The sequence below is a fragment of the Takifugu flavidus genome, chromosome 2 (genome assembly GCF_003711565.1).
Source record: "Takifugu flavidus isolate HTHZ2018 chromosome 2, ASM371156v2, whole genome shotgun sequence".
Taxonomy (NCBI): Eukaryota; Metazoa; Chordata; class Actinopteri; order Tetraodontiformes; family Tetraodontidae; genus Takifugu; species Takifugu flavidus.
In genome coordinates, this window is record NC_079521.1 from 9,938,286 (window position 1) to 9,962,245 (window position 23,960).

At 43.7% G+C, this 23,960-nt stretch overlaps 2 protein-coding genes across 2 annotated transcripts; both read right to left on the reverse strand.

Moving 5' to 3' along the window:
• Nucleotides 1-598: 598 nt before the first annotated feature.
• Nucleotides 599-10,089, reverse strand: znf408 (zinc finger protein 408). The gene is made up of 9 exons (XM_057021301.1): nt 9,986-10,089; nt 9,045-9,318; nt 8,404-8,456; nt 8,020-8,225; nt 5,752-6,518; nt 5,106-5,315; nt 4,208-4,331; nt 2,626-2,859; nt 599-1,865 (listed from the first exon to the last, which is right to left on the reverse strand). Exons 2-9 carry the CDS (start codon nt 9,312-9,314, stop codon nt 1,252-1,254), a joined length of 2,478 nt encoding a protein of 825 aa, XP_056877281.1. The 5' UTR covers nt 9,315-9,318; nt 9,986-10,089; the 3' UTR covers nt 599-1,251.
• Nucleotides 10,090-11,780: 1,691 nt separating this feature from the next.
• LOC130517871 (aggrecan core protein-like) lies at nt 11,781-23,739 on the reverse strand. Its single transcript, XM_057020053.1, has 19 exons — nt 23,591-23,739; nt 21,060-21,154; nt 20,857-20,948; nt 20,381-20,672; nt 20,085-20,259; nt 19,834-19,961; nt 19,310-19,603; nt 18,934-19,215; nt 18,675-18,849; nt 18,476-18,603; nt 17,962-18,255; nt 17,777-17,875; nt 15,990-17,732; nt 14,892-15,005; nt 13,975-14,133; nt 13,811-13,893; nt 13,346-13,490; nt 13,063-13,245; nt 11,781-12,983 (listed from the first exon to the last, which is right to left on the reverse strand). Exons 2-19 carry the CDS (start codon nt 21,145-21,147, stop codon nt 12,916-12,918), a joined length of 4,542 nt encoding a protein of 1,513 aa, XP_056876033.1. The 5' UTR covers nt 21,148-21,154; nt 23,591-23,739; the 3' UTR covers nt 11,781-12,915.
• Nucleotides 23,740-23,960: the final 221 nt, after the last annotated feature.

Genomic DNA, 23,960 nt, shown 5'->3' on the forward strand with positions numbered 1-23,960 from the left:
CCCTCTGGTGGGAGGCTGCAGACTACAGGTAAGGCAGTGACCTGAAATCAAACATGGAGTTTATGAAGCAGGTCCGAATAGCGAACAAGTGGACTTGTTTAAGAGGAAACCTGCCGCCGCCACACCGCCAAATCAAGCTAGAGCCGCACCGAGATGTTACAGAGGAACAGGAGAAAGAACACCTCGTCTCTCTTCTCTTTTTTCCTTTAATATTGGAGAGCGGGGACAGCGCTGTAGACCCTCTGGGTAAGTCACGGCTTTAGTTCGGATGGAAAAACAGAGTAAAGTCAAACAGACAGAAGGCGGGAAAAAGAGAAACTTCTCGCACATAAACAGCCGGGAGTAGATGGTGGTTAAAACGAGAGTTCATTTTCCATTAAAGCATGATGAAGAATATCACCTAAAGTGGGACAAAAGGTTCACGGGATGCTGGTGCGAGCAAGACTAGCACATGGACATGGGACAGTGACACTGTCCATAAGGGAGTAGGCGGAGTCAAACGTTCAGACATAAACATTCTGATTATGGGTGACGTAGATGGTTGGAATCACAACTACATCAGGTGTTTAGAAGACACAGTCTGGGAGGCCAAAGGTGCTCGGTGGTGGAGGAGTGAAGATTTTTATTCTGTTTATGTTCTGACATTTGTCCTTCTGATTTCAAAGGTTTTTCTTATGTCAGGATTTTACTGCTCTCTCGACATTGAGAGGACATAAAGCAGACAGATTGAAAGCCACTGGGACGCCAACACTTTATATTGTAATACTGCGAAGTGAATCTCCACTTAATGGTTAAAAGGCTTTTCCATCCATGAATAAACATTGAGCTGCAGGTTCTGATTAAACCAATAAACCTGCTTTAACTCCAGAAAAGTTCATAAGTTCCACTCTTCAAAAGGCTCAAACTGAACTCTGCTTTGGCCCTGCCCCCACACTGCTCCTGACCCAGAACTGGAGCTTTACCTCCATTTGCACGGTCCCACGAGTGTAAAGGTCAAACAAGAGAAAACTGAAACATGTTCGAGACACAAAAAAGGGAGAGAACGGGCCCTTCATCTTTATTTCTGTCTCCCATCAAGTTGTCTGGACGTGGATTTAAGTTGTATCAGTGTGACCATAAATTAGGAAATATTTATTGCTTAAACACGAGAAAGGTCTCAGGAACTATGCTGACTCCTTTTTTGCTCATCAGGTGCTGTAACACATGAGATCCGAACATACGGACCTCCGACAGCCCCACATAAACCTCCTCCTACACAGTGTTTATCTCCACAGTCTGAGCCACAGAACACAGGCCGCTCTCATCCTCCTGTAAGATCAGCAGCTCCCCCACTGGGTGCTGGCCGTGGACCATGATGCACTGCTCCTGTCCCTCTGATAACACCACCTCCACCAGCTCCTGCCCCGTTCCAGCTGGTAACGGCCTCTCTGAGCCCAGCTGCAGAGGGTCGGCGCCCGGCGCGGACGGGTCGTCTGCACGAACATAAACGACGGCATGTTGGATGCGGTCCTCCAATGTATCTTCTTCTTCCCTCCGTGTTGCCGCGTAGTTCTCCTCGACGTTCACCTCCACCTTTGCTCGTGCTTGTTTCCGCTTCTCTCGACCCACTCGGGGCTCTCCATCCATCTGGAGGAGTGGCTTCTTTCTAGGTCGGCCTCTGATCGGCTTGGGGTGATCGGTGCCTCCCTCGGGGGCAGCCTCCATCACCACCTGTTCCGGTGCTCCTCCCTCAGACCTGTGCTGGGCCTGGTGCCTCAGCAGGCTTTGTTTCACGCTGTAGGAGGCACCACAGTGGCAGCTGAAAGGTTTATCCATCACATGAGAGGACTTGATGTGTCTCCTCAGCTTGGTGGCCAACGTGTAGCCTGAAAAAAAAGAAAGGGTCCAATAATCTGCTGTGGTTTGACAACCTTTGCCTATCCTGAGAGGAAACAGCACAAAAAAAGGGCAGAGTTACAGCCACGGCAGGGGAGACTTCATTTAAGCTGTTTAAAATCCAATCAGGCTGCCTGGAGACAAGAACCATCCAGATTGTCTGGTTAAGATTACAGTATGAGCTAAATACTGGCTCTGGTTTGATGCACGATCACAGACGGCGGCTCACTTCTGGACTACCGGAGTAAGTGAGTGGCCATTAGCAGGAGCGTCCCCCCCATAGGAGCCAGGTCCTGCTCAAGGATTCCTCCTATTAAAAGGCAGTTTTTCCTGGGTTTATGTAACGGGCCTATCAAGACAATTCGGTGTGTCACAGAACAAATATCAATAAAGATGAATCAAATAGGAGAGATTCAATAAAAGTCAGAAGCCAGAAGGTGAACCGGGCTGTTTTATCTGCTAATAGTCCACAGTTACCAGACGCATACAAAGGAGATTTATTTGATGAAAGAAATAACTCTCGCCTCACGATTCTGTAATAAAAGGGAGGATGAGTATTGTGAAAAGTTCTTTTATAGCAGGAGGCTGCGGGGTCTGTTCAGGGGAGAACGACGCTGAGGCAGAGTGATAAAGGCTGCAGGCAGACAGCTGGAACATCACGGATGGAGCTTTGGCAAAAATGATTCACTCCCTTTCTCTCAGCGCTACCTGGGCCTATTCCTACTTTTAATTTTGACACTGCGTACCGACCTTTGCCGCAGACGAGGCAGCGGTGGGGCCTGTCTCCGGTGTGCAGCCTCTCGTGCGCCTTGAGGCTGTGCGGATCCCTCAGCGACTTCCCACAGTAGCTGCAGAGGAAGCCTCCGCCCGTGTGGGAGAACATGTGCCGCCGGAGTTCTGGCTTCTGGGAGAAGCTCTGCTGGCACTCTGTGCAGGAAAACGGCTTTTCTCCGTTGTGGATCCTCAGGTGGCTCTCGAGGTTCCCTGATAGGCAGGAGGACAGATCACCCAGTCATGGTCCTTTTTTTAACAGGTTAGCTTCTCTCTAAAATCTGATGAGGCCAATTTAAACTACGAACTCATTAACAGCAAGAATTGATAGAAGTTCAGGAAGAAAAATCATTGTGATAATCGTTCCCCATAACAAGTCCATGGTTAGAAGAATAAGGAGGGTGAATTCTGTTTTCACCGAAGGCCGAGCAGGAAACAATAGTTTCAGCTTTCTGTGTTTGGTAAATAGAGCATTTGTCCAGAAGTGACTTCTGTCCTTGAAAGACACAATCCTCCCACGGAGAGGGTTTAAATGCAAATGAGAGTTAAAGTGATTCTAAAAGGGTTGGAGCAGAAATCAAAACTCGACAATGCGTTCCAGTTTTTAAACAACACCTTCTAAAAGGGTTTTGTTTTTTCTGTATTTCTTCTGTGTTTCTGCTGTAACAATCAAACTGGTTTAATAGCAACAATCTCCAATGGGGGAAAAAACAATCTCAGATTTAACTGAATTTCTGGATTTGTTTTTTTCAAATCCAAAATTGGAGAAAGTGAAGATTTCATAATGATAAGAGTGATTATTCTTTCTGTGGAGAGTCTCAAGTCCCTCCCTTTGCTTGAGTGACACCAGGTTGGTGTGAAAAAGGTCTCAGGTCAACAAACACGCTGCTGTAGTCAAACCAAATCACCAGGAAGGGTGTGAAACCCCCTATTGTGAGTTCATTATGTATGTGAAAGGAAGAGAAATGATCTTCTTTGTGTCTCTTTTTCACCTCAACTAACAGGAATGCTATATTAAGACATGAGTTTGGATAAAAATTCAGTCTCTATAATAATCCTATAGAAGCTACAGCCAAAAGGAAAGATATGAACAAAAAGGATGGGAAATGTCCTCAAAAGCACTGACAAACTGACAAAAAGTATAATTTTTCATAATGTTTAAGGTGAGAAAGCCTCCTCACACCTCAAAAGTTGGTACAATCAAGATAAAATAATGAAAGGACATCCTGTACTGCTGCTAATGGAGGTCGGAAATAAAAAAATAATGATCACACAACCTGAGATTAAAACACGAATATGTCACAGACATGAAACAAAGACGAGCCAGTTCTCTGGCAAACAGTCGAGTCACCTTCAAATGGTTCAGACTATAAAAGGCCATTAAAAGCTGAGTTTAAATGTCTTTGATTTAAGAATTTTATGAGGAAAACTATGTCGGAGACAGTACTGTTTGTTTCTTTAGAAACGACACCGTTTTATTTCTTTAGCTCAGGCTGCTGAGGAACCTGCCTCAGTTCACAGCCCCCCTCCAGCTAAAGGTGTTTTTAGCTGCTGAAGTTACCTTTCTGACTGAAGCATTTCCCACAGTGCTGACATACGTGGGGTTTCTCCCCGGTGTGAAGCTTCATGTGGTTCCTCAAAGAGCCGGAGTTCGCCAGCAACTTTGGGCAGAGGGTGCACTGAATCTGTGGGAGGAAAGCCAAACAATAATCTTTTACATTTTAAATTTAAGAATCAATCTGCAGCTCAGGGAGGAGGATAAAAAAAATAAAGAAATAAATAAAAATCACCCCCAGCCTGTGGAAGTGGAAAGATGTTGGAGGAAAGGTTTGAAAAATTGACAGAGCCGTTTTTCTGAAAGCTCAGCTCAGAAGAAAGTAAACACGTGAGATATGGATGAATTAAGAGCAGAACATCTATCTTAGTAACAAGTGCAGTTCATTAACGGCGTTTCAGACGAGCGAGCGCTCAAAGGTGAAACTGTATGGTGGCTAATTACACCCAGTTAAACCAAACGCCAGCTGTACTGTGTTGGATGAGCAGCATTGAGTCTAACCTTCATTCGATATTTTTAAGTAGCTTTGATGTATTACACCAGTCAGCCAGCCAAATTTAATTCAGCTCCTCTTTTGCTCCGACTACTCCAGCAGCTGTTTCCGTTCAAACGCTCGAACCTCAAAAGTGCAAAGTCAATATGAAAACTGAAGGGGAACACAGCGAGCAGTCAGCTAAAGACAGATCGATGTGGCCGGAGTGTCCACACGGGACACCGCTCTGAGACAGAGGTCAGAAACGAATCCCAACTGTGACTGTCTTTGGATTATTTCCTTCTGTAGCTGCAACCATTAAACAGACACAGAAACAAAGCCTCAGGTTTCCTTAATGATCGGCCATCATCAGGTGAATTGGTTTGATATTTTAGGCTTGCTTTTCCTGAGGACCGTAGGCGTGCCGAGTACCTTCGGAGGCTGCGTGTAGGTCATCCTGCTGCAGTGGAGAAGGCGGTGGATGCGCAGCGAGGGCCGGCGTGCGAATGCTTTGCCACAGTGGTCGCATGCGTATGGCTTTTCTCCAGTATGGAGGACCAGGTGCTCCTTCAGGTCCCGCTTCAGGCCGTAGGTTTTTTCACAATGAGGACAGGAGAACGGACGCTCGCCGCGGTGACTCATCTATAGATAACCACAGCATTCTCCCATGAGGACTGTTATTAAAGAGTAAATTGCAGTTCTAAGGGATGACTAAGCTCACAAGTAACAAGGGAACAGTCAGAAAAATAACAACTCCCCTCATCTGCACACCCACCATTTGTTTATCAAGCGGTTGGTTTTAACCCTGTGAAGCAAAAGCAAAGAGGAAAATGGACCTAATAATAAAGATGTTCTTGCGTCATTAAAGCTTCTGCTTTAATGATTAAAGATTCCGCTTTAGTGATACAGGAATAACAGCTAACACCCATTTTGAATGTTTACTAGCGCTCAGTCCAATATTCTGAATGAGGAGAAGGAATGTTTTAATCTGTTTGAGGAAAGAAAAGAGCTGACATCATCAGACAAACAAAATGATCAGGAGAAGTATTTGGGCTCTGCAACCATTCCGAAGGCCCACCTGATGTGCTCTGAAGCTTTCTGCAGACGTGTAGTTCTTCCCGCACTCACTGCAGCTGAACGGCTTCTCCTCTGTGTGGCTGAACTGGTGTTTCTTCAAGTGGCCGATCTGGAAGAACTTTTTCCCGCAGCTGGAGCACCTGTGCCTCCTCTCTCTGACTTCTGACTGCTTCTCAGCTCCACCCACTCCGTCAGGTGTGAGGGCCACCTTGGGGCCCGCTGCAGATGTGGTGGCCTCAGTGGCGATTAGGCTCCGCCCCCCCGTCTGTTCCGCCGGGTCTCGGTTTGCTCGGCCTTTGATCCGGTGGACGCGTCGTGGTTTCGCGGCCAGACGGGAGCTGCAGCGGAGAGCTGGAGGTGCAGAGCAGACCTGTCTGACCTCAGCTTCTGCATCACCTGGACTGTCCCTATGACAACCTGGGACGTCCCGCTGACACCCAGTCCTGTCTGTGTGTCCACCTGACGCATTGGTTTCATTCTGAACACCTGTTCTGTCCCCTGTGCTGTCTGTCTGATCACCTGTCCTGTCCACACGACCCGCTGCTGGGTAAGATGTTCTCTCAGATTGGGTTTCAGTACGTTTGCCTACGCTCCACTTCTTCCCGTCGGTGTTTGGTTGACTCCCTTTGAAGGCTGTCCTTTGCTTTCCGTGCAGATTCTCCCCTCGTGGGCTCTTTTGTTTGTTCCCTTTCTCTTCTTCTGTGATATTTTCTTCTGCTGATGTATTGGTGACTTCACTCTGCAGCTCTTTTATTGCTTCCATCTTACCTGGCCAAACAGATATTGTACACAAAGGCTTTAGATGCTCAATTTGAGAAAAGTGGTCACCAAATGTTGTCAGCAACATGAGTAATATGAGTCGACAGCCAATTATCACAACAACCCCAAAACAATCATATGACTGAGAGTAGATCAATTTAAGGCACACAAGTGAAGCTGGAGTAGGTAAAAGTGTGTGTGTGTGTGTGTGTGTGTGTGTGTGTGAAAGAGAGAGAGAGAGAGAGAGAGATCAGCTGGTCCGGTAATACTAATGTCATTATAAACGCTAAGGTTTTGTGAGCAGCAGATCCACAGAGGTGATCCAGTGGTCAACAGCATGCTGTCTTCTCTCCAAATCGAATTCACATACAGACACAACAATGTAATCTGCCAGTATGGCTCAAATGCTTCTTATTGCATTCTTTTTTCATTTAGCATTTTAATTGTTTGAAGTCTCATTCGTGATTTATAGCCTCAGTCAGTTTACATCAGCGCTGAGACTCAAGCTACAGTCTTGCTCTAATGCTCCAGGGTATTTTCTGCAAGAAGGTCTTAATATCCCATTAATCACAGCACATAAATGCTCCGTAATCCAGAAATAATTAAGGATTAGGAGTGCTGGAGAGCGCACCATTCCTATATAACAAACAGTGTGTACAGAGTTTGGTTACTGTTTTTTTAAAGTTTGCCAGAAAACTGATGTTTCATCTGCAGGTAAAAGGTGAAAAGGGGTAAAATAATAGAAGTAATAGAATTTTACATGGGTTTTAATAGAAACCAACTAATGTGGATTCTGTAGCAGGTTGATGCTGCTGACGTGCACTCAGCGAGGCGTCACTCTGGCGCCCTCAGGTGGACAATAAGTGAATGTCAGAAACTTCCACATGTTAAAATGTAAACCTGGTTTCACAGCAATACCTCAATGAAGCCTTTTGTGTTTTAATACTATTTTGATGAAGGAAAGAGAAATAGAATCAGTTAGAGGTTGACTGGACATCAGGGATTAAAAGCATCATTCTAATTCAATTTCTGTGAGATGAGAGTCAGAAACCGTGTGATCTCATTCCTCATTTTCTTACAGCTAACTGTGCTTTATTTTCTGCATTTTGTGTGTTTTGAGCATTCCTCTTTTACTGAGATGCCGATGCTCCATTTGATGTACAATTATTGTGAGGGAATACGTCACTCTGAATAAAACCTATATGAGAGGTGATGATGCCAAATATATCCAGTCGCAGATATTCTGGATTTCAAGCTAGATAATTACCCGCAAAAGAGGTTTTTTAGAGCTTTTTTTTTAGAAAACATATTTGCTGGATTTTAGTGACAGTTGGTGGGAGTGAAGTGAAGGGGCAGAGGAATCCCTCAGTAAACCATAGCACACCTTCATTGATTGGTTGATGAAGGACTTAATGGGGTGGCAGGCTGGGGAAAAGGCCCAAAATTGTGATTCTAAACCAAAAGTTTTATATATTCAACTGTTCTGTGTGTGTTGCTCCTCAGACAGTACCTGCACCACACTCTTTGTTTGTGTCCAGGACTGTAGTTTCATCTCCTGCCTGAAGTTTTCCCACAGTGTCTCTACACAACAGCAGCTCAGTTCCAGGATGGATGTCTCGACAGACACGCAGGCGCACGCATACACACTCGTCCTCTCCGCAGGCACACTGCATCACCACATTCTGTTGTTCTCTGCTTTGCACCTGGCAGGCAAAACTGGGGGGGTCACATGCACAGATGAAGTACTACATTACTACATTACATTGAGGTACTACATTAGAAAAGAGCTGGTGCCTAATAACACCAACAACAAGACGGTTAGAGGTCTTCAAATTGTTTATTATTTTTTCATTTACTTTACTAAGAATCGTTCATCAGCTCAAGGGACACGTACCTGATCCACATGTGTTGCAAAGCTTCTTTATTTGCTGCCATCAGCATTAGTTCCTATAAAAGAGAAGAGAATAACCATGTGGGATCAAAGCTCCTGCTGAACAGGTTAGGGATGACATTTTTCAGGAATCTGCTGTACTGGTGGATGTGACTGAGACTCCTGTATGGAAACTAATAGATAATGACATGTTAAAACTTTAACTGTGGTTTTATAAGCCTAAACACTCTTGGCAGCTCGAACGATACTCTGAGCCTCTGGATGTGTTGTAATCATTTTCTGTCAGCCATTGTGATCCTCCAGACTGGGAACAAGCTGTAATCTTACACTGATGTTCATAATAGTGATGATTTGCCTGACTCTGTTCTCTAAATTAATTATGCACCACAGTGTACGCCGTATTTTGAATGCTAACCGACTTCCGACAGTGTCCCTGAAAACCAGTTTATGTTGATGCTGTTGGCCGTGTTCTATTTTAGAATATTTGGTGACTTTAATAACTACTTCACAATCTATCTACTCGTTGAAAAGTATTTAAAGACCATATTCATAATGGTTATAACCGTATAGGGAAATTAAAGATGTAATTTAGTTCACTGACATAGTGAAATGTAAAGAAATGTTGATATATAATTTTTACTTGCCTTTGTTTCCTCTGTGCAACCTGTCTGGGTTGTTCTGGAGTCACAGCACACTGTGGCTTCACTTTTCATCCTCTCACTCTGATGGACCGATGATGACCTTAGGTCACCATCCCTCCCCAACAGAGATCCAGGTTTCAGCATGCAGCCAACCCACCACAGCCCCAGTCTGCCCTCACAGAACCTAGAAGGACCCACAGCGAAGCCACAGGGAAGCAATGTTGACAGAATTGAAGTGAGAGCAGACGGGAGCGGAGGGGTGAGGGAGGCCATCAATCTGAAGAGATAATTATAACAAAATACAGCTGACACTTTTTTTCTGGGAATGGATTTCTTTTGGTAACAAACACCAAGGGCACAATTTATTTAATAATTTTAAATATATATATTGTTTCAAAAGCTTAGACATTTATGATGAAAAATACATACAAAAAGAACTCATTCCTGAATTTGGAGAATGCTCATTAACTGAAAGAGCAGCAGATATACACATTTAGCATTTGTTTATATGCTTGACATATTACTTTGCAGTAATATTCAGGTTAGTTTTTTAGGCAGTATAAATAATTGCAATCTGTCAAACAGACCTTTTTTTTTTTTTTTTTAAATTTCTTTTACAAAGATGGTTCGTCTCTGACTAACGCAGGGCAAATACATTTCTGGCCAACAATCAAGATAACTGGAATGTTAGCTTAAGATACTTCTTTAGGTAATTCTAGGTATTTACAAAAGATTTTGCAAAACCTGTCACTGTTCGCTCCTAAACGACCACGTTAAATTTTAGCTGAATGTATCTTTTGTTGCCTCAGTTATTATTTCAACAATCAACTTTGACCGTTAGCGGCAGTTTCCTAGGAGAACTTAAAGTTTAGTTACTAAAAAGATAACACGCGACAATAGCTATTTTCTACATCATTTTAAAGTAAAATTAATTGTGTACATACTCCGAATAAAGGTGGTTTTATTTGAATAGGCAAGTGTATTTTAGTACATAAATGTAAACTCTGTGAAAGCTATCCATATCCAAGATAAAACGACGCCGGAAGTCCTTGACGTTTATCGTCCGGCTGTGAAAATGTCCCGATGTATTAAGTTCCGCCATAAGAGCGCAGGGCATCCTCTGAAAACAACAGATAAATTTTCACTTTTGCAGTTGAAAAAATTAACACCTTGTAAACGATATTATTATTACTCTGTATCAATTTCCAAGGTTATTAATAAAACAAAATACTTTTTAATGGTTGGTGTGCCTGTGGCGGACACATAGGGGTAATCTCACACCCAGGTGATGCATGGGGTGATGGGCGTGGTTAGCCCTTGATTTGATGCACTGTTCGACGCGCCATTGAGTATATTCTGGTGGATGCAGAATAAAGACGTCCAAACCATCTGCTCTGTCCGAGTCGTTCCTCGTCCTGCCACATGCCTCCTATCGCATGCTTTTTTATGCTTAATTGATAGTCCTGTGCCAAACTTGTCCGTGCCACGTGAAAAAATGATTGTGATTTGTTTAAATTTTAAAACAGCCGTCCTCTGGTGTTTTTAAGGTATCCAATAGTAAAAAGCCATCTGTAGGATGTAACCTCCCATTCCTGGGCCACCCTTACATTTGAAAACAACTACTTAAAGGTATGCATCTATTGCATCCTGTCCTTCATGCTTTATTAAGTAAAAGAGTTATATTCCTATGTGTATATACTATACATATCATACATACTTTTATTTATTTTATTTTTTGCTAACGGCTATTCCCCTTTTGGGGCAAGGGGCAGGGTGCTTCACCCTCGGACGAGAGTCCTGAGTTCATGGCAGGACCCTATCAGAGCATTTAGGGGTTCGATACTTTGCACCTTGGCGGTGCCCTAACCTTGTCCTGTCAATTTTTCTGCTACCAGCAAATTTTACAACTATTTTCCCCCAACTTAATTTTGAACCATGAACCCTCTGCTTCTCAGCCCAGTCCCCTACAGACCATACATATTAGCAATGCTCTGTGTGTACAGTATACCGGTATGTTTTTTTCTTTTTCACAACATTTTCTGTTTTTACTAATTAATAAATGCAAAACATGCTGACAGCAGAGAGACACGATTCATCGGGAGGCCTGGGCCAGAGAAGTGAACCTGTTTGTTTGGAGGGTGGGATGCAAAGGATTTTTATAAGGGCCCTATTCAGTCACCAGGGAATAGTGGCACCATCTGCAATCCACCCATGTTAACCAAATAGAAAATTACTGTAATTATATTATTCCTGCATGTTTGTGCTGTATCCTATTTACCTTAGTTGCTGCCACGGCAACACAGCACTTACTGAAAGCTAGAGGGAAGGTGAAAGACGCGATTGTTTCACTTAATTATCTGGTGCAGTGACCCTCTGAGGTACACAGTTTTTCCATTCTATTCATAATATCTTGCGGGAGCTGCACTGCACATCACACCAGAATCCAGTGAGGTAACAACCGAAATAATTTATTTGGTTTTAGTCACGACATTAAACTTCAAGAGTGAGTTCATCCTGCACCAGTTTTGGTAAAACTATACAAAAAAAAAATCAAATCACACTTGTGAGGACTGATGACAAGGCAAAGTTTCCTCATGTTTTACCCCATTAGATTTTATTTATCACTTTATAGAAGTTCCATCTGCATTCAAAAGCATGCCAACTCATACTATATCATTAAATTCTATCAACGTTCCTTTCACATTCATTTGTTTGACCTGATAAACTCAAAACAGCACATTTGCATTATTAAGTTGTTTTATTGCCAGTCGGATTTGGTACCATGAACAAAAAGACAACGCTGACAAACATTTTCATTACTGAATAAATGTGGAAGTATGGAGTATTATCTTTGGTTTGTGATGCAGCAATTGACAACACGAAGGCACAGCCTCCAAATACAGCAACAACGTCACAAAACAATATGGAAATGGAGCAGCTCCTTGAGCTCCTCACACTGGAATGTTCATACCGAGCTGGATTCAATTTCAACATGAAAACAGACATTTACTGACAACAACAGTGTGCACCGCACAGCCTCGCCTAACACTTTGACAGCTAAAAGACAGAAAACAAAGAAACACTCCAGCATTCCTGTCAGGCTTGAAAGGTTTTTTTGAATCATCCTCAGCATAGATATGAAAGAGTAAAAGTTCTTCTCTTCTGTTCACCGATTTGTGGTGAGAGGAGGTGGTTCTTTTCTGTTTGACTGTTCAAGTTTATTGTTAAATTAAATTTATTTATTAAATCTTCTAAGCACAGTTCAGCCTGGAAGTTTCTCTTATCTATACATTTTTTTGAAAATCCACATATTTGTTTTCTTACAAATGAGCTGCAACTACTCAGGTAGAACAGCCACACATGCTCAAAAATGCTCATATTCAATATTCTGCCAATATTTTTGTTTCCCCTCTACAACTGGCCACAGCCAGCATTGATATTAATAAGTTACTAAGTTACTAAGTCAAGACTGGACCGATTTACTTGTGGATTCCCAGACTGATTGATTTAGTCACATGATTTACCTCAACATTATTATTCTTTTCCTGCCTTTTCTCTCTATTTTTGCCTTCATTAAACTGTCAAAGTGCCATCTGAAGGAGAATATCCAAACTGTAAAGTATCATTTTCCCTATCTTCTTGCAGGAAAACAGCAACATGATTATATTAAAATGCACATGATAAAAGATAAACTCGGATCAATAGAATTATCGTATATAATTAAATTTTTTATAGAGGCATGGGAAGGGACAGATTAAATTACATTATCACACTGTAGCATTCTTCACCCCGGGCGTCCAACAAATTAAATTATCTTCATTATTTTTTCTTCAATTGTCCTTTTAATACTATATAATCTTCTTTTTTCTGTTTTTTAGTAGAGATTGCCATTTCTTGCCACGCCTCTCCTGCTCCTTTGACGTATTCTTCGTCTGGCATTCACTATTGAGGGAAAGAGATCAGTTTAAAATCACCTGAAATCCAATAGAAATCTCGCCGTCACACGTGGAAACGCTCTCACCATCAGTACATTCCACCTGAGGCTTCTCCCACTGCCCATCTCCTTTACAGCGGACCACAGGTGGGTGGCGCTGTGTGAAGCCGGGGTTGCACTGATAGCGGATGATGGAATTAACAGGGTATTCCTCCCTTCTGTTACCAAACATGTGCGCATTCTCCACCTCTGGTGGGGCTCCGCAGGACACTGAGAGCAGAAAGGTTTGCATCATATCATTGAAAGGCTTCATGTTTGGCCTTTGACCTGTTCACTATTATGAAAACCCAGCTGTTTGGTTTGGACTCACCTGGGCCTTTTTTGCAGGTGAAGGGCAGATGGTAGTTACAGGGCACATCGTTCCATTGACCCCTCTCATGCCAGATCATCACCACACAGTCTTCTCCAGAGCTGAAGTAATTATCTGGTTGGTTTGGCCTCCAGTTCTCATATTGCTGAAGAAGTTATGTCATAACACAAGTACATTATTTTAAACAAGTGCTACACCTCATTGTTTTCTTCAAATTGGACCTGTGTCACCTTCCTGAACCAACCAGAATTATCTGAAGAAAATATTGAGAATGATAGCCCAACCAATGATATTTATTTATTTTTTGTACGTCAGTTTTGTTTTTACCAGATTATCTTGTGCCTGTTTCAGTTCACATCTTCATTGTACAAACCTCTGCGATTTAACCTCTGCAGCAAATATTTAAGAAACCTAAAATTACACTGAACAGGATAACACACCAGGAGAAACAGGACAAACACTCACCAGTGGAGTGCCGTCTGTCCAGCGGAAATCGTTCTGGACCGTCCTGTCATTCAGCCCGATCCACTGGTAATTCTGGGCATTTGCTGTTGGGAGAACAGACAAACGTGAATTTTGACCTCCTTGCATGACACACACACACACACACACACACGCTCTGAGCTCACCGTTAACAAACGCTTGCTCCTCTGGAGTGATGATGCTGGCCAGATGTGCGTTCAGGTCACGGCAGCGCTGCTCTGCCTCCAGCCACGTCTCTCTGTCAGAGAAGTGCAGGTAGCAGTTCCCCTGAAACTTAGTCCAGCCTTCTTCACACTGCTGCTCATCTGCAGCCGCAACAGCACAGGTGACATTATTCAACATCTGGCCCCCTGACTTTCCCTTCAGCTCTTTATGCGTGATTGTTGAATACTTTAGTAGGAGATTCTCTAAAACTCATCTGCATCCACAGCAAAGCAGCAGCACAGGCGATGAAGCTGAGCTCTTCATTCTTTCGGCCTGATGTTAGTGTGGAGGGAACTACTCGTTTAGCCGTCTAGTTTTGCTGTGTTGTGGGTAAATGAGCAGCATATTTGTTTCCATGTTGACATCCAACAGGATGGAGAATCCAATTATTTCACTTTTTTTGCACATGCTAAATTTAATTAAAAGGTCTGTCGACCTAAATAAAACTTCATTCATTTTGTTTTGTGGATAAGATATTCATATTTTTAATAAACCTTTGAGAATGCTCTGGTTCCCTTATCTATGCCGCTCTGGGGAAAAAGGATATAGAATGTCTGACGGTTATTCTATACCTTAAATGGACTAAGAGAAAAGAAGGCATTTGGGTAAATAGTGTAATTACCAGTATTACACCAAATTAACTTGTATGACCCATTTTATAAGAGAAACACAGGATAGAACATCTAGATGTGATTCATCTTCAGCTGCTGGGCCCTTAGGGACACATCACCACTTCCATACTTTCCCAGAGTTGCAGCACTGCAGGACGATGCTCTTCTGTTGTGGCATTTAGCATCTCCAATTGGTAATTTTCTGAGAGGCTGCCGTTAGTATTCATTAGCTGAAGCTGATCTCGTACCGATCTCACAGCGGCTCCCTCCGTAGCTCGGCAGGCATAAGCATTTGTAAGAGTCTGCACTCTCCATACAGGTGGCTCCATTGAGACAAGGGTTGGAGTGGCACACATCTACTTCTGCAAGAAAGGGGCCAGGTGACACTACTGTTTCAGCATGAGATGGGGGTGGGGGCGGGGTGGAGGGTGTCAGCAGAGTAAGGAGCTGTGATGCGATAGGAAGCCTATCACACCTCAGGAATGATGTTAGTCAACAGAACTGCTGTTGGTGCAACCTCAGATTGGGCCCAACAGAACCCTGAATAATTAGCTTGTTTTCTGGCTCTAATATTCAGGTGTTCCGGGGCGGCACCGGAATTCTGCTAATTCTGTTTAGCAATGTTAATATCAGCAGTACAGCTGTGAATCTGTCGTTAGTTGCAGAAAAGAATCAGTGAATCATTAAAGGGCGAGAGCAGCAGAGTTTAGCATGCAGACAGCAGAGCCCAGGCAGCGTGCTGACACAACAAACCACAACCAACACAAAGACTGGCTACAGACACCACGACACGTATGCCACCGAGGCTGCACGCCTTCAGAGCAGAGCTGCATTTCACAAGCACCAAAACATTAAATCTGCCACATGAAACACAGACTGACAGCCAGACACACACGGAATACAACCCAACAATAACACGATGCATAACAAACAAGGACAGAGATACAGCAGGGAGAGATAAAAGAGTTCTGGTGAGCCACAAAAACAACTATCAGCAGTAAAATGTGTAAATATATTGTGAAAATGTGTAACTGGGAATCAGAGTGCAAATAAATAGCTTAAAAGCTGTTGAAGAGAGACACGCACAACAAATGTCATCACCATATTGAGAATTTAGAAAAATAGGGGGGACATCACTTGCACAGTTTTGAAACTTACCATGGCAGAGAGAAATGTTGTCTTCTACAGGTGTGACCATTCACATCTGCCTTACTCACACTCATTAAAATGCAAAGCTCTTGTGTTACTTATGAACTGTGTAACGGCTACGAGCAGTGATGTGATGAAACTCTAGAATTTATAGGAAAATTAGTGTCAGAGCAGTTGATTATATACTGTGAACTTACCCTGCAGCAGTTTTGTCTCTTTTGCTATGCCGGGGGCCCCAGCAGAAGCTGGTGTGGCCGCGGTGGCAGGAGCAGCCAGACCTGCAGGAGCTAACACCGAGCTGTGAGTTGCATACATCCCACTTGAGACTTGGGACAGGACGGCTTCACCAAGTGCCTCTGCTGGTCTGGTGGTTCCCTCAGTCAGTGCCCACTCAGAGGTTGGAGAGGGAAGCAGCAGCTGTGGAAGATCTCCAGAGGAAAGTCCAGATGCAGTCCCACTGCCTGTGAACATGCGGCTATCCCCACTGCCAGAGTAGAGACCACTGCTGCCGCTGCTTCCTTCCCCGCTGTACTCCACCGATCCCTCTCCAAGCTCCAAAGACAGGGATGTGTCTCCAGATGATTCTGTCAAAAGATCCTCTGTCAAAAAGGTAACGCTGCCTTCTTCATTTGTCGAAGAGTCGAATCCTGAGTCTGTTCCTGATCCAGATCCAGAGATAAATGTTGAGATTCCAGACCCAGACAAATTTTCACCACTGTAGAGCAAGGACCCCGAGATTTCCTGCTCTCCAGAGGCTGACCCTATCAGTTCAGTGAATCCTGACCCTACAAATGTCACATGTGAGAAGAACCCCAAGCCACTTCCAGAGGTTGAACCACTATGATCTCCACTCAGAATCCCAGATCCTGAAATGTCGCCAGAGCCACTGAACTCCAGTAGGCCACCACCAAGCTCATACTCTCTCTGGGTGACAGATATGGACTCATCAATCAGCTCACCATCTATAAGTAAGATCTGAGTGTCTCCACTTCCAGAAGATGTTCCTGAATGTCCACTTGCACTTCCAGAAGCAAATCCTGATGGGAGACCACTGAACTCTGAAAGGTCCTGGTTGTTAATAAAACCAGACGATAGTCCAGAAAATTGTCCACTTTCTCCAGAGGTGTCAATAGAGGAGCCACTCTCGAAGGAACTGAAACCGGATCCAGATATGTCCCCACTGCCACTCAGTACACCAGATCCAGTTTCAGACAAAGGGATGTTTAGTATTACTGTGCTCCCCTCTTCAGCTTCTTGGGGTCCTCCTGAAACTGAGCCATCTGCAGATAAAATGCTGTCCATACCTGAAAACACAACATTCAGTCCGGATCCATCTGCATCAACAGCCGACCCAGAATCATCTGTGCTGCTCAAACCTGATGCCCCACTTGGTTGCTCAGCACTTGGACTGCCAGCCATGTCTCCAGAGCCAGACACATCTGCAGAGATTATCCTGCCTCCAGTTCCAGATATGTCTCCAGAACCAGACAGATCTCCGGAGGTTACCTGGTCTCCAGACCCAGATATGTCTCCAGATTCAGACAGATCTCCAGAGATTACATGGTCTCCAGAACCAGACTGATCGCCTGATATTGCCTGATCTCCAGAACCAGACTGATCGCCTGATATTGCCTGATCTCCAGAACCAGACTGATCGCCTGATATTGCCTGGTCTCCAGAACCAGACTGATCGCCTGATATTGCCTGATCTCCAGAACCAGACTGATCGCCTGATATTGCCTGATCTCCAGAACCAGACTGATCGCCTGATATTGCCTGGTCTCCAGAACCAGACTGATCTCCAGAGGAAGAAAAATCACGTCCTTTGGCAGAACCTGAGCCAAAATCAGCTGAACCTGAGCCTGAGGTCTCCACGATGATAGGGGGAAGGAGCGGAGGCCCAACTAAAGAAAGAGAAGTTAGCAATGAGTGACGACATTATATGACATTATCAACATTTGTTAAGAAGATTAAAGTATCTTACTGGGCCTCAAAAGCTCAGTAATTGACGTTATATTGAGGATGGCCTCTTCAATATCTGTGATGTTCAGTCCAGTTTCATTTGCAATGATCAGAAGGTCCACTGTTACAATGAATGAATAAATGAATGAATGGATGGATGACTGGATGACTGGATGAATGAATGAATGAATGCTCCCAAACATTTACCCCTGAAGCAGTAAGCATCGTATTTGGAATCCAGCGATGGGAAGCTTGTCTGCTCGGGCTGAGCATACACGGTGTGCACTCCCGGCCTCCCACCCCCACACTCAGAACGGGGATTGTTGATTGGATACCGGACACTTCGATCCATTAGCCAGCCGGCACGGCACTTGTCAAAGCCAGTTCTCCAGGCGGCATGGAGCTCACCGGTGGACGCCAGTACAGCGCCTTGTTCTTGACAGCTCGAAGCAGCTTCATCATAAGTGAAACCCTCAGCCGATCCCACGTGGAAAACCTCACCTATGGAGGTTTATGTTTAATGCACATGGTCAACATTTATTCAGGTTACCAAGCCTACAAAACAACCAGAGTGCATCTGAAGCTAATTGCTACTTATTTCTCTGAGGTTTTTCTCCCATTGTGTACTCCTGCCTCCTACTGCCTATATATACTGTATGCTAAACTACGAATGTGGGGAAAATGGAGGTGTTTGCCGTCAAAGTGCTTCTTTTCCAGTTACCTTTCAGACCATCAATGTAGCAGTATACATCATATCTCTCATCGGCTGGTCTCAAACCATAGGACCGAACTCCAGGCTGCCCGCCCAAATCTCCAGCGCATTTATCGCGGGGGGAAGTAATTGGATACCTTGAAAAGAACATGTGACAATTCATCTTTTGGTAAAAGAATCGCTTTATGAATGCAGCATCAAGGTTTACCTGACAGTCTGGTCAATCAACCATCCTGCGTCACACTGGTGGTATCCTGCTTCATATGCTGCCTGCAGCTGTGCTGCTGTGGCAATGTAGGCTCCAACACTCTGACAAGCCCGCTGGGCCTCGATGTAGGTAAAGGCATAGCGGCTTGAGCCTGAACGATAATGGAACACCACTCCTGTGTGGACAAACAAGACCTTGCTGTAAGTGGGAGGATTTTTCAGGGTGGAAGATTCGACTTGAAGTCCCAGCTACCACTGACCGGTGCGAGGCATCACAAATCCTTTGCTGATCTCCCTGCCAGAGTCAGGCTGTGCAGTAACCGCCTCTATTACCTCTGGTGGCTGAGGCAGGGGCATTTGTGTGGGGCTCTCTGTGAAGGTGAAGCCCACGGCAGTTGGCTGCTGAGTCTCCACCTCTCCTACCGCCTCACTCTCTGTGGTCGTAGTCTTGAAGAACACCTCCGGACTCTGCGTCACTTTGGTAACAGTCAGCACATCGGTGCCTTCTTCATCGAACCCTGAACCCTCCACCTCAAATGATTCTGTAAAACAAACATTAATAGGTTATGGTCACCTGTTACAGTCACATACTGCTTAAGTTAACAAAAAAAGCCCTTTAGCTACACGATGGCCTACCTGTGTAGCAGAAGGCATCATAACGGGACTCAGGAAGTGGGTATCCAGTTTGATTTGTGTACAAGTAAACAGTCCGCACCCCCAGAAGACCACCCCCGCACTGGGGCCGGCGGATGTTGATGGGATAACGGACACTCCTGTCTCCCAGCCAGCCGGCGTTACAGACGTCCATCCCACCCTGCCAGGCCAAGTACAGTTGACCAGTGTTGGCCAGCTGCGCTCTTCTTTTAGAGCATGCCACGACAGCCTCAGAGAAGGTGAACTTTTCAGCAGAGGTAGTGTGGAAAACTCTCCCTATATAGAAAAAATAGAGAACAGAATAGACTTTATTTGTCATTATACATGATAGTACAATGAAGTTCCGAGGCCAGATGGAGGGTCAATCTGAGCCGCTGCAGCAACACTGTTAAACAACTTAACCTACTGTATATGCTTATCTATTTTAGATAACAGAAGCTCGGCTACAGTAAAAACTGAAATTCATATTTAAAAAAACAAAACACAGAGACGTTTTTATTTTGTACCTGTCATCTTTTCAGTGAAACAGTAGACGTCATATGTTTCGTTAAGGTCCCTCACTCCATATGTTCGGACCCCAGGGAGCTCTTCTTTATCACCATAGCAGTTGACACGAGGATCATGGATGGGATACCTTTGGAACATTGGCTCAAAACAATGTTAAAACTGTTGACATCGTAATTACATTTTTTTGTAAACGTGCTGTTTGCTTCCTTGTGCTCAAGATTTTAGCTATTCAATAAACTGTAATACTGACCTGACAGTGTGGTCTGAGAGCCAACCAGCATCACACTGGTGGAATCCATCGTCAAAGGCTGCTTGGAGCTGTTCCGCTGAAGCCACCACAGCGCTGTTCTGGCCACAGGCTGCTGTCGCCTTTTCGAAGGTCAAAGTATAGCGCCCCATGATGGCCCGGTAATGGAATACGAGTCCTAGAAGAGCAAGCATTTTGTGATAATATAAGGAGCTATTAGTGGAAGTGAACAGCTAATATTCTCTGGGATGTTCCTAGAGCTGCTGTGTTACATGGTCACATTACACTCATTTGTATACCTTGAACGTGCACATGAACGATGTCATGGTTGTCCTCGATGCCATGTTGAACCTCACAGCGGTAGACCCCAGAGTCGCTAGATCTCAGCTCAGATAACTTTATGCTAGCATCTGTAGGAGTAGCAGGGTAGCCCAGCAGGTGAACTCGGTCCAAATATCCCTCGGCAATACGGACCTGTCCTTCCAAGACTACGAGGATAGTTGTGACTTTATCTTTGGTCACATGGCTCCATTTGATGCGATGGGAAAGGGGCGCGATGGTGGGAGCCCCAGGGTCCGGAATCGTGTGGTCCTATATAGTTAATATAATTTCCAAAAAAAGAGTTGAAATTACATTTAGAATTAGAACCACCAAAATAAATAAATTGAGTATTTATAATATGATGCAAATTAAAATGCAAAAGTCAATTTACATTTTAAAAACAGTTTTAAAAAGTTAGTTAAAAAAGGAGTTTAAATCAAAAAGAATCACACACCTCAAAATAACATGGTAGAACTATTGTTCCTCCAAGTAGGGGACGCTGTGGTCCCTCCAGAGGAATACTGACACTGAGCACATCTTCAGGGTCTGTCAAAGATCAAAAGGTGTTTTCTGGTTATTTAAATTCAAAATGAAAATGTCAAGAAAACTTTAAACTCCTTAAATTATGTGGAAGTACGTGAAGAAGTAATTTCTTACCCATTAAGGAATGCTCATCATAAACATAATCGAATGATGCTGAGATGACATGTAGACACAAAGTCAGCGACACGACCCACTTTAACATGGTTTACCTGCAATCAAAGATAAAACACTGACCTATTTCAGGACAAATGAAACATGTTCATCTTTAATTGTTGCCATATCATCTGAGGTCAGTATTGATCTAAAAACTGTTCTCTTGGAACTGTTCCCAGTGGCTTGGAGATGTTTTCATCTCGGAGGTGGAGGTTGGACCGAGGTCAGGATACCTCAGGCAAATATTAGGTTTGGTGTTAAGTTGACCCGGCAGATTTGGTCATAGTTTGAAATAACAGGCCTGCGTTTATCACTGAAAGTAAAGGACTGCTTCTTCCAGCGGTGCGTTCCAGTCCAGCCCTGAGTTGTTGATCACAGGTGCTGTAACAGACTCTATTAAACCCCGCAGAGAATTATCCATTTTTATTAAAATACCATCAATTTGCCTTTCAAAAACACACATTGCAACACCCTCAAGTGACACTTGGACGATTTGGTGCGAATGTGCTGGGCTTTTAGAGGAGATGCTGCATCTTTTGAATCCTTGGAATCCAAACAAAAGCCTTCCAGTTTCTCTGATGATTCACCGACTCCATCTAACAGAAGCTGTGCCCCTAATGTTAACGTTCCTTGTTGATGAGTACCCGCTATTTCTAACGGCAGCTTCTTAGTTTCTCAAGAGGAAAAACACAGGTTTTTTCCAAAGTCCCTCTTCTATTTCTGCTTTGTTCTGCCATGAAAAGCCTTTTCCACCACGTACAGGTTTGTCCCCAAACACATTTCAGCTTCCCTTCCCAGAACTCTCGTCCAAGAAAACTATTTCTCTTTTTTCTGCTATAATCATACATATTAACGTTTAATATTTTTGCTGTAGGAACATATAAAGGTGCATTTTCAAAGGTGCAAAATGTGACAAATTGTTACCTCCGGCCTCCCTATCACTGGAGGAATTACCACAAGATGCCCTTTCACATGCTTTTTAATGGGTAAAATGGGAGAAAGTGATTTCTATGGTAGAAATTCGATTAGGGTGACCGTTCCCTGAGTCAGAGCTGTGACTCTGCCCTCATTTCCACTGAAGTAAACCTTCTTTAGAGATTCAATATTTGAATCAGAACCTAGTGATAGTTGCTGTGTCACCGCCTGCCCCCCTGACCTGAGCTACACACACCCTGGAGAGGACAGACAGATGAAATCAAGTTCACAGGAACCTGCAGACTAAATGTCTTAGGGTTTGCGGTTGGAAGGGCTTCTTCCCGGAGATTTTACAAGCGGCTGCAAACTTTTCTGAGCCACAGATATTCGACAAACCTCCGAGACAAAGTTCAGGGCTTGCCTTTGCAAAGAAGAAGAATGGAAATATTATATGCAATTAGGTGGAATTTGCTTTGCATCTGCACTCGTATGCTGTTGCATTTCTAGGACAGAAAACAGACTTCAGGTTACAACACTGTAAAAGAAAAAAAGAAGCTCAAACATCTGTCCTAAAGCTGGCTGTGAATAATTGTTTTGTGATCAGATCATTATTTTTTTTAACTCTAAGTTTAATTTTAAAGAAAAAATAAAATTTTCATTTTGAACCTGGATAGTGTCCAAGTTGCAACGTGTGTGTGCGTGCGTGCTTGTGTGCGTGCGTGCGTGCGTACGTGCCTGCGTGCATGTGTGTGTGTGAGAGCGTGTGTGTGTGTGTGTGTGTGAGCTTCACACTGAACTCATTCAGCCACAGCTAAGGTCCACTCCCAGTAAAGCACAGGGCCCCATAAGACCAGATCTGTTCCCCCTTGAAACCAGTATTATGGCAGCTCTGACGACACCGGGGCCTATGTAAACAGCGCTGCGTAAGTTCCAGAGTCCTGCCGTTTCCATCACGTCTCAACACTGCCAACATTCAGCCCGGAGAGCCAGGAAAAGTGAGACAGGACGGGAGGAGTCAGCAGAACAAGGTGTGGTCTGACCAGGCTCTGATCCTCACCTGAGTATTTTTTAAACACTTTACAACTGTATGGTCAGCAATAAAGATATATAGTTTTTTTTGTAGTACCATGATGAAGAATATGATAAAGGTACAGTGTATGACGTGGTAATGCAAAGCATCCTCTCCATGCATGATGGATACATTTACTGCATAAATGTTTACTTTGTACTTTTAGTTACAAGTATCTCGTAATGATGTTTAACTAATGACTATTGACTTCACTGTATATTTTAATGCCTTATTTTAAAGCTAAAATTTCACCTTTATTATATACTTTACCTCAAGTAAGTATATCGTATTTTGTCAGGAAAGAAATTGTAATATCAGTCTATTTATTATGTTTTTTTTAATCAAGCATAACCATATTTATATGTGACGGCATGTTTCTGATCTAAACTAACTATTTTGAAAGATGATGTTTTTTAAATATTTAGTTGAGCTGTAGGGTTATCTGTACGTTCTCTAGCGATCACTATTATTGATTATAAACTCAAACAAGCGAAGGCAGAAGACGTACCTGGTGTAGAAAAGTGCAGGTGAAGCTGTCAACCTCTTCTTCTGTGGCGTCAGTGTGAGTCCACTTGAGCAAGAGCTCTGAATGCACGTCTGTGTGCAGAGCTGAGAGACTGGACCAGGAGAGGTTTTCAGACCTCACCTGGAAAAAAACAGCAACACTGAGGTGCTCAGACTGAAGCCTGTCATCAGTCATGGATTTCAAAATAAGAGTCTGCTCAGACATCGCCTCAGAGAGAAGTCTGTTCAGGAAATTCCAGCCAAAAAAATGTTTATTTCTATGGAGACATGAAGGATGTCTGTGGATGCCTAAGCATTAATGATTGAAAGCATCCTTAGTTTTAAGAGAAATATAATTTCTGTACATATGATCA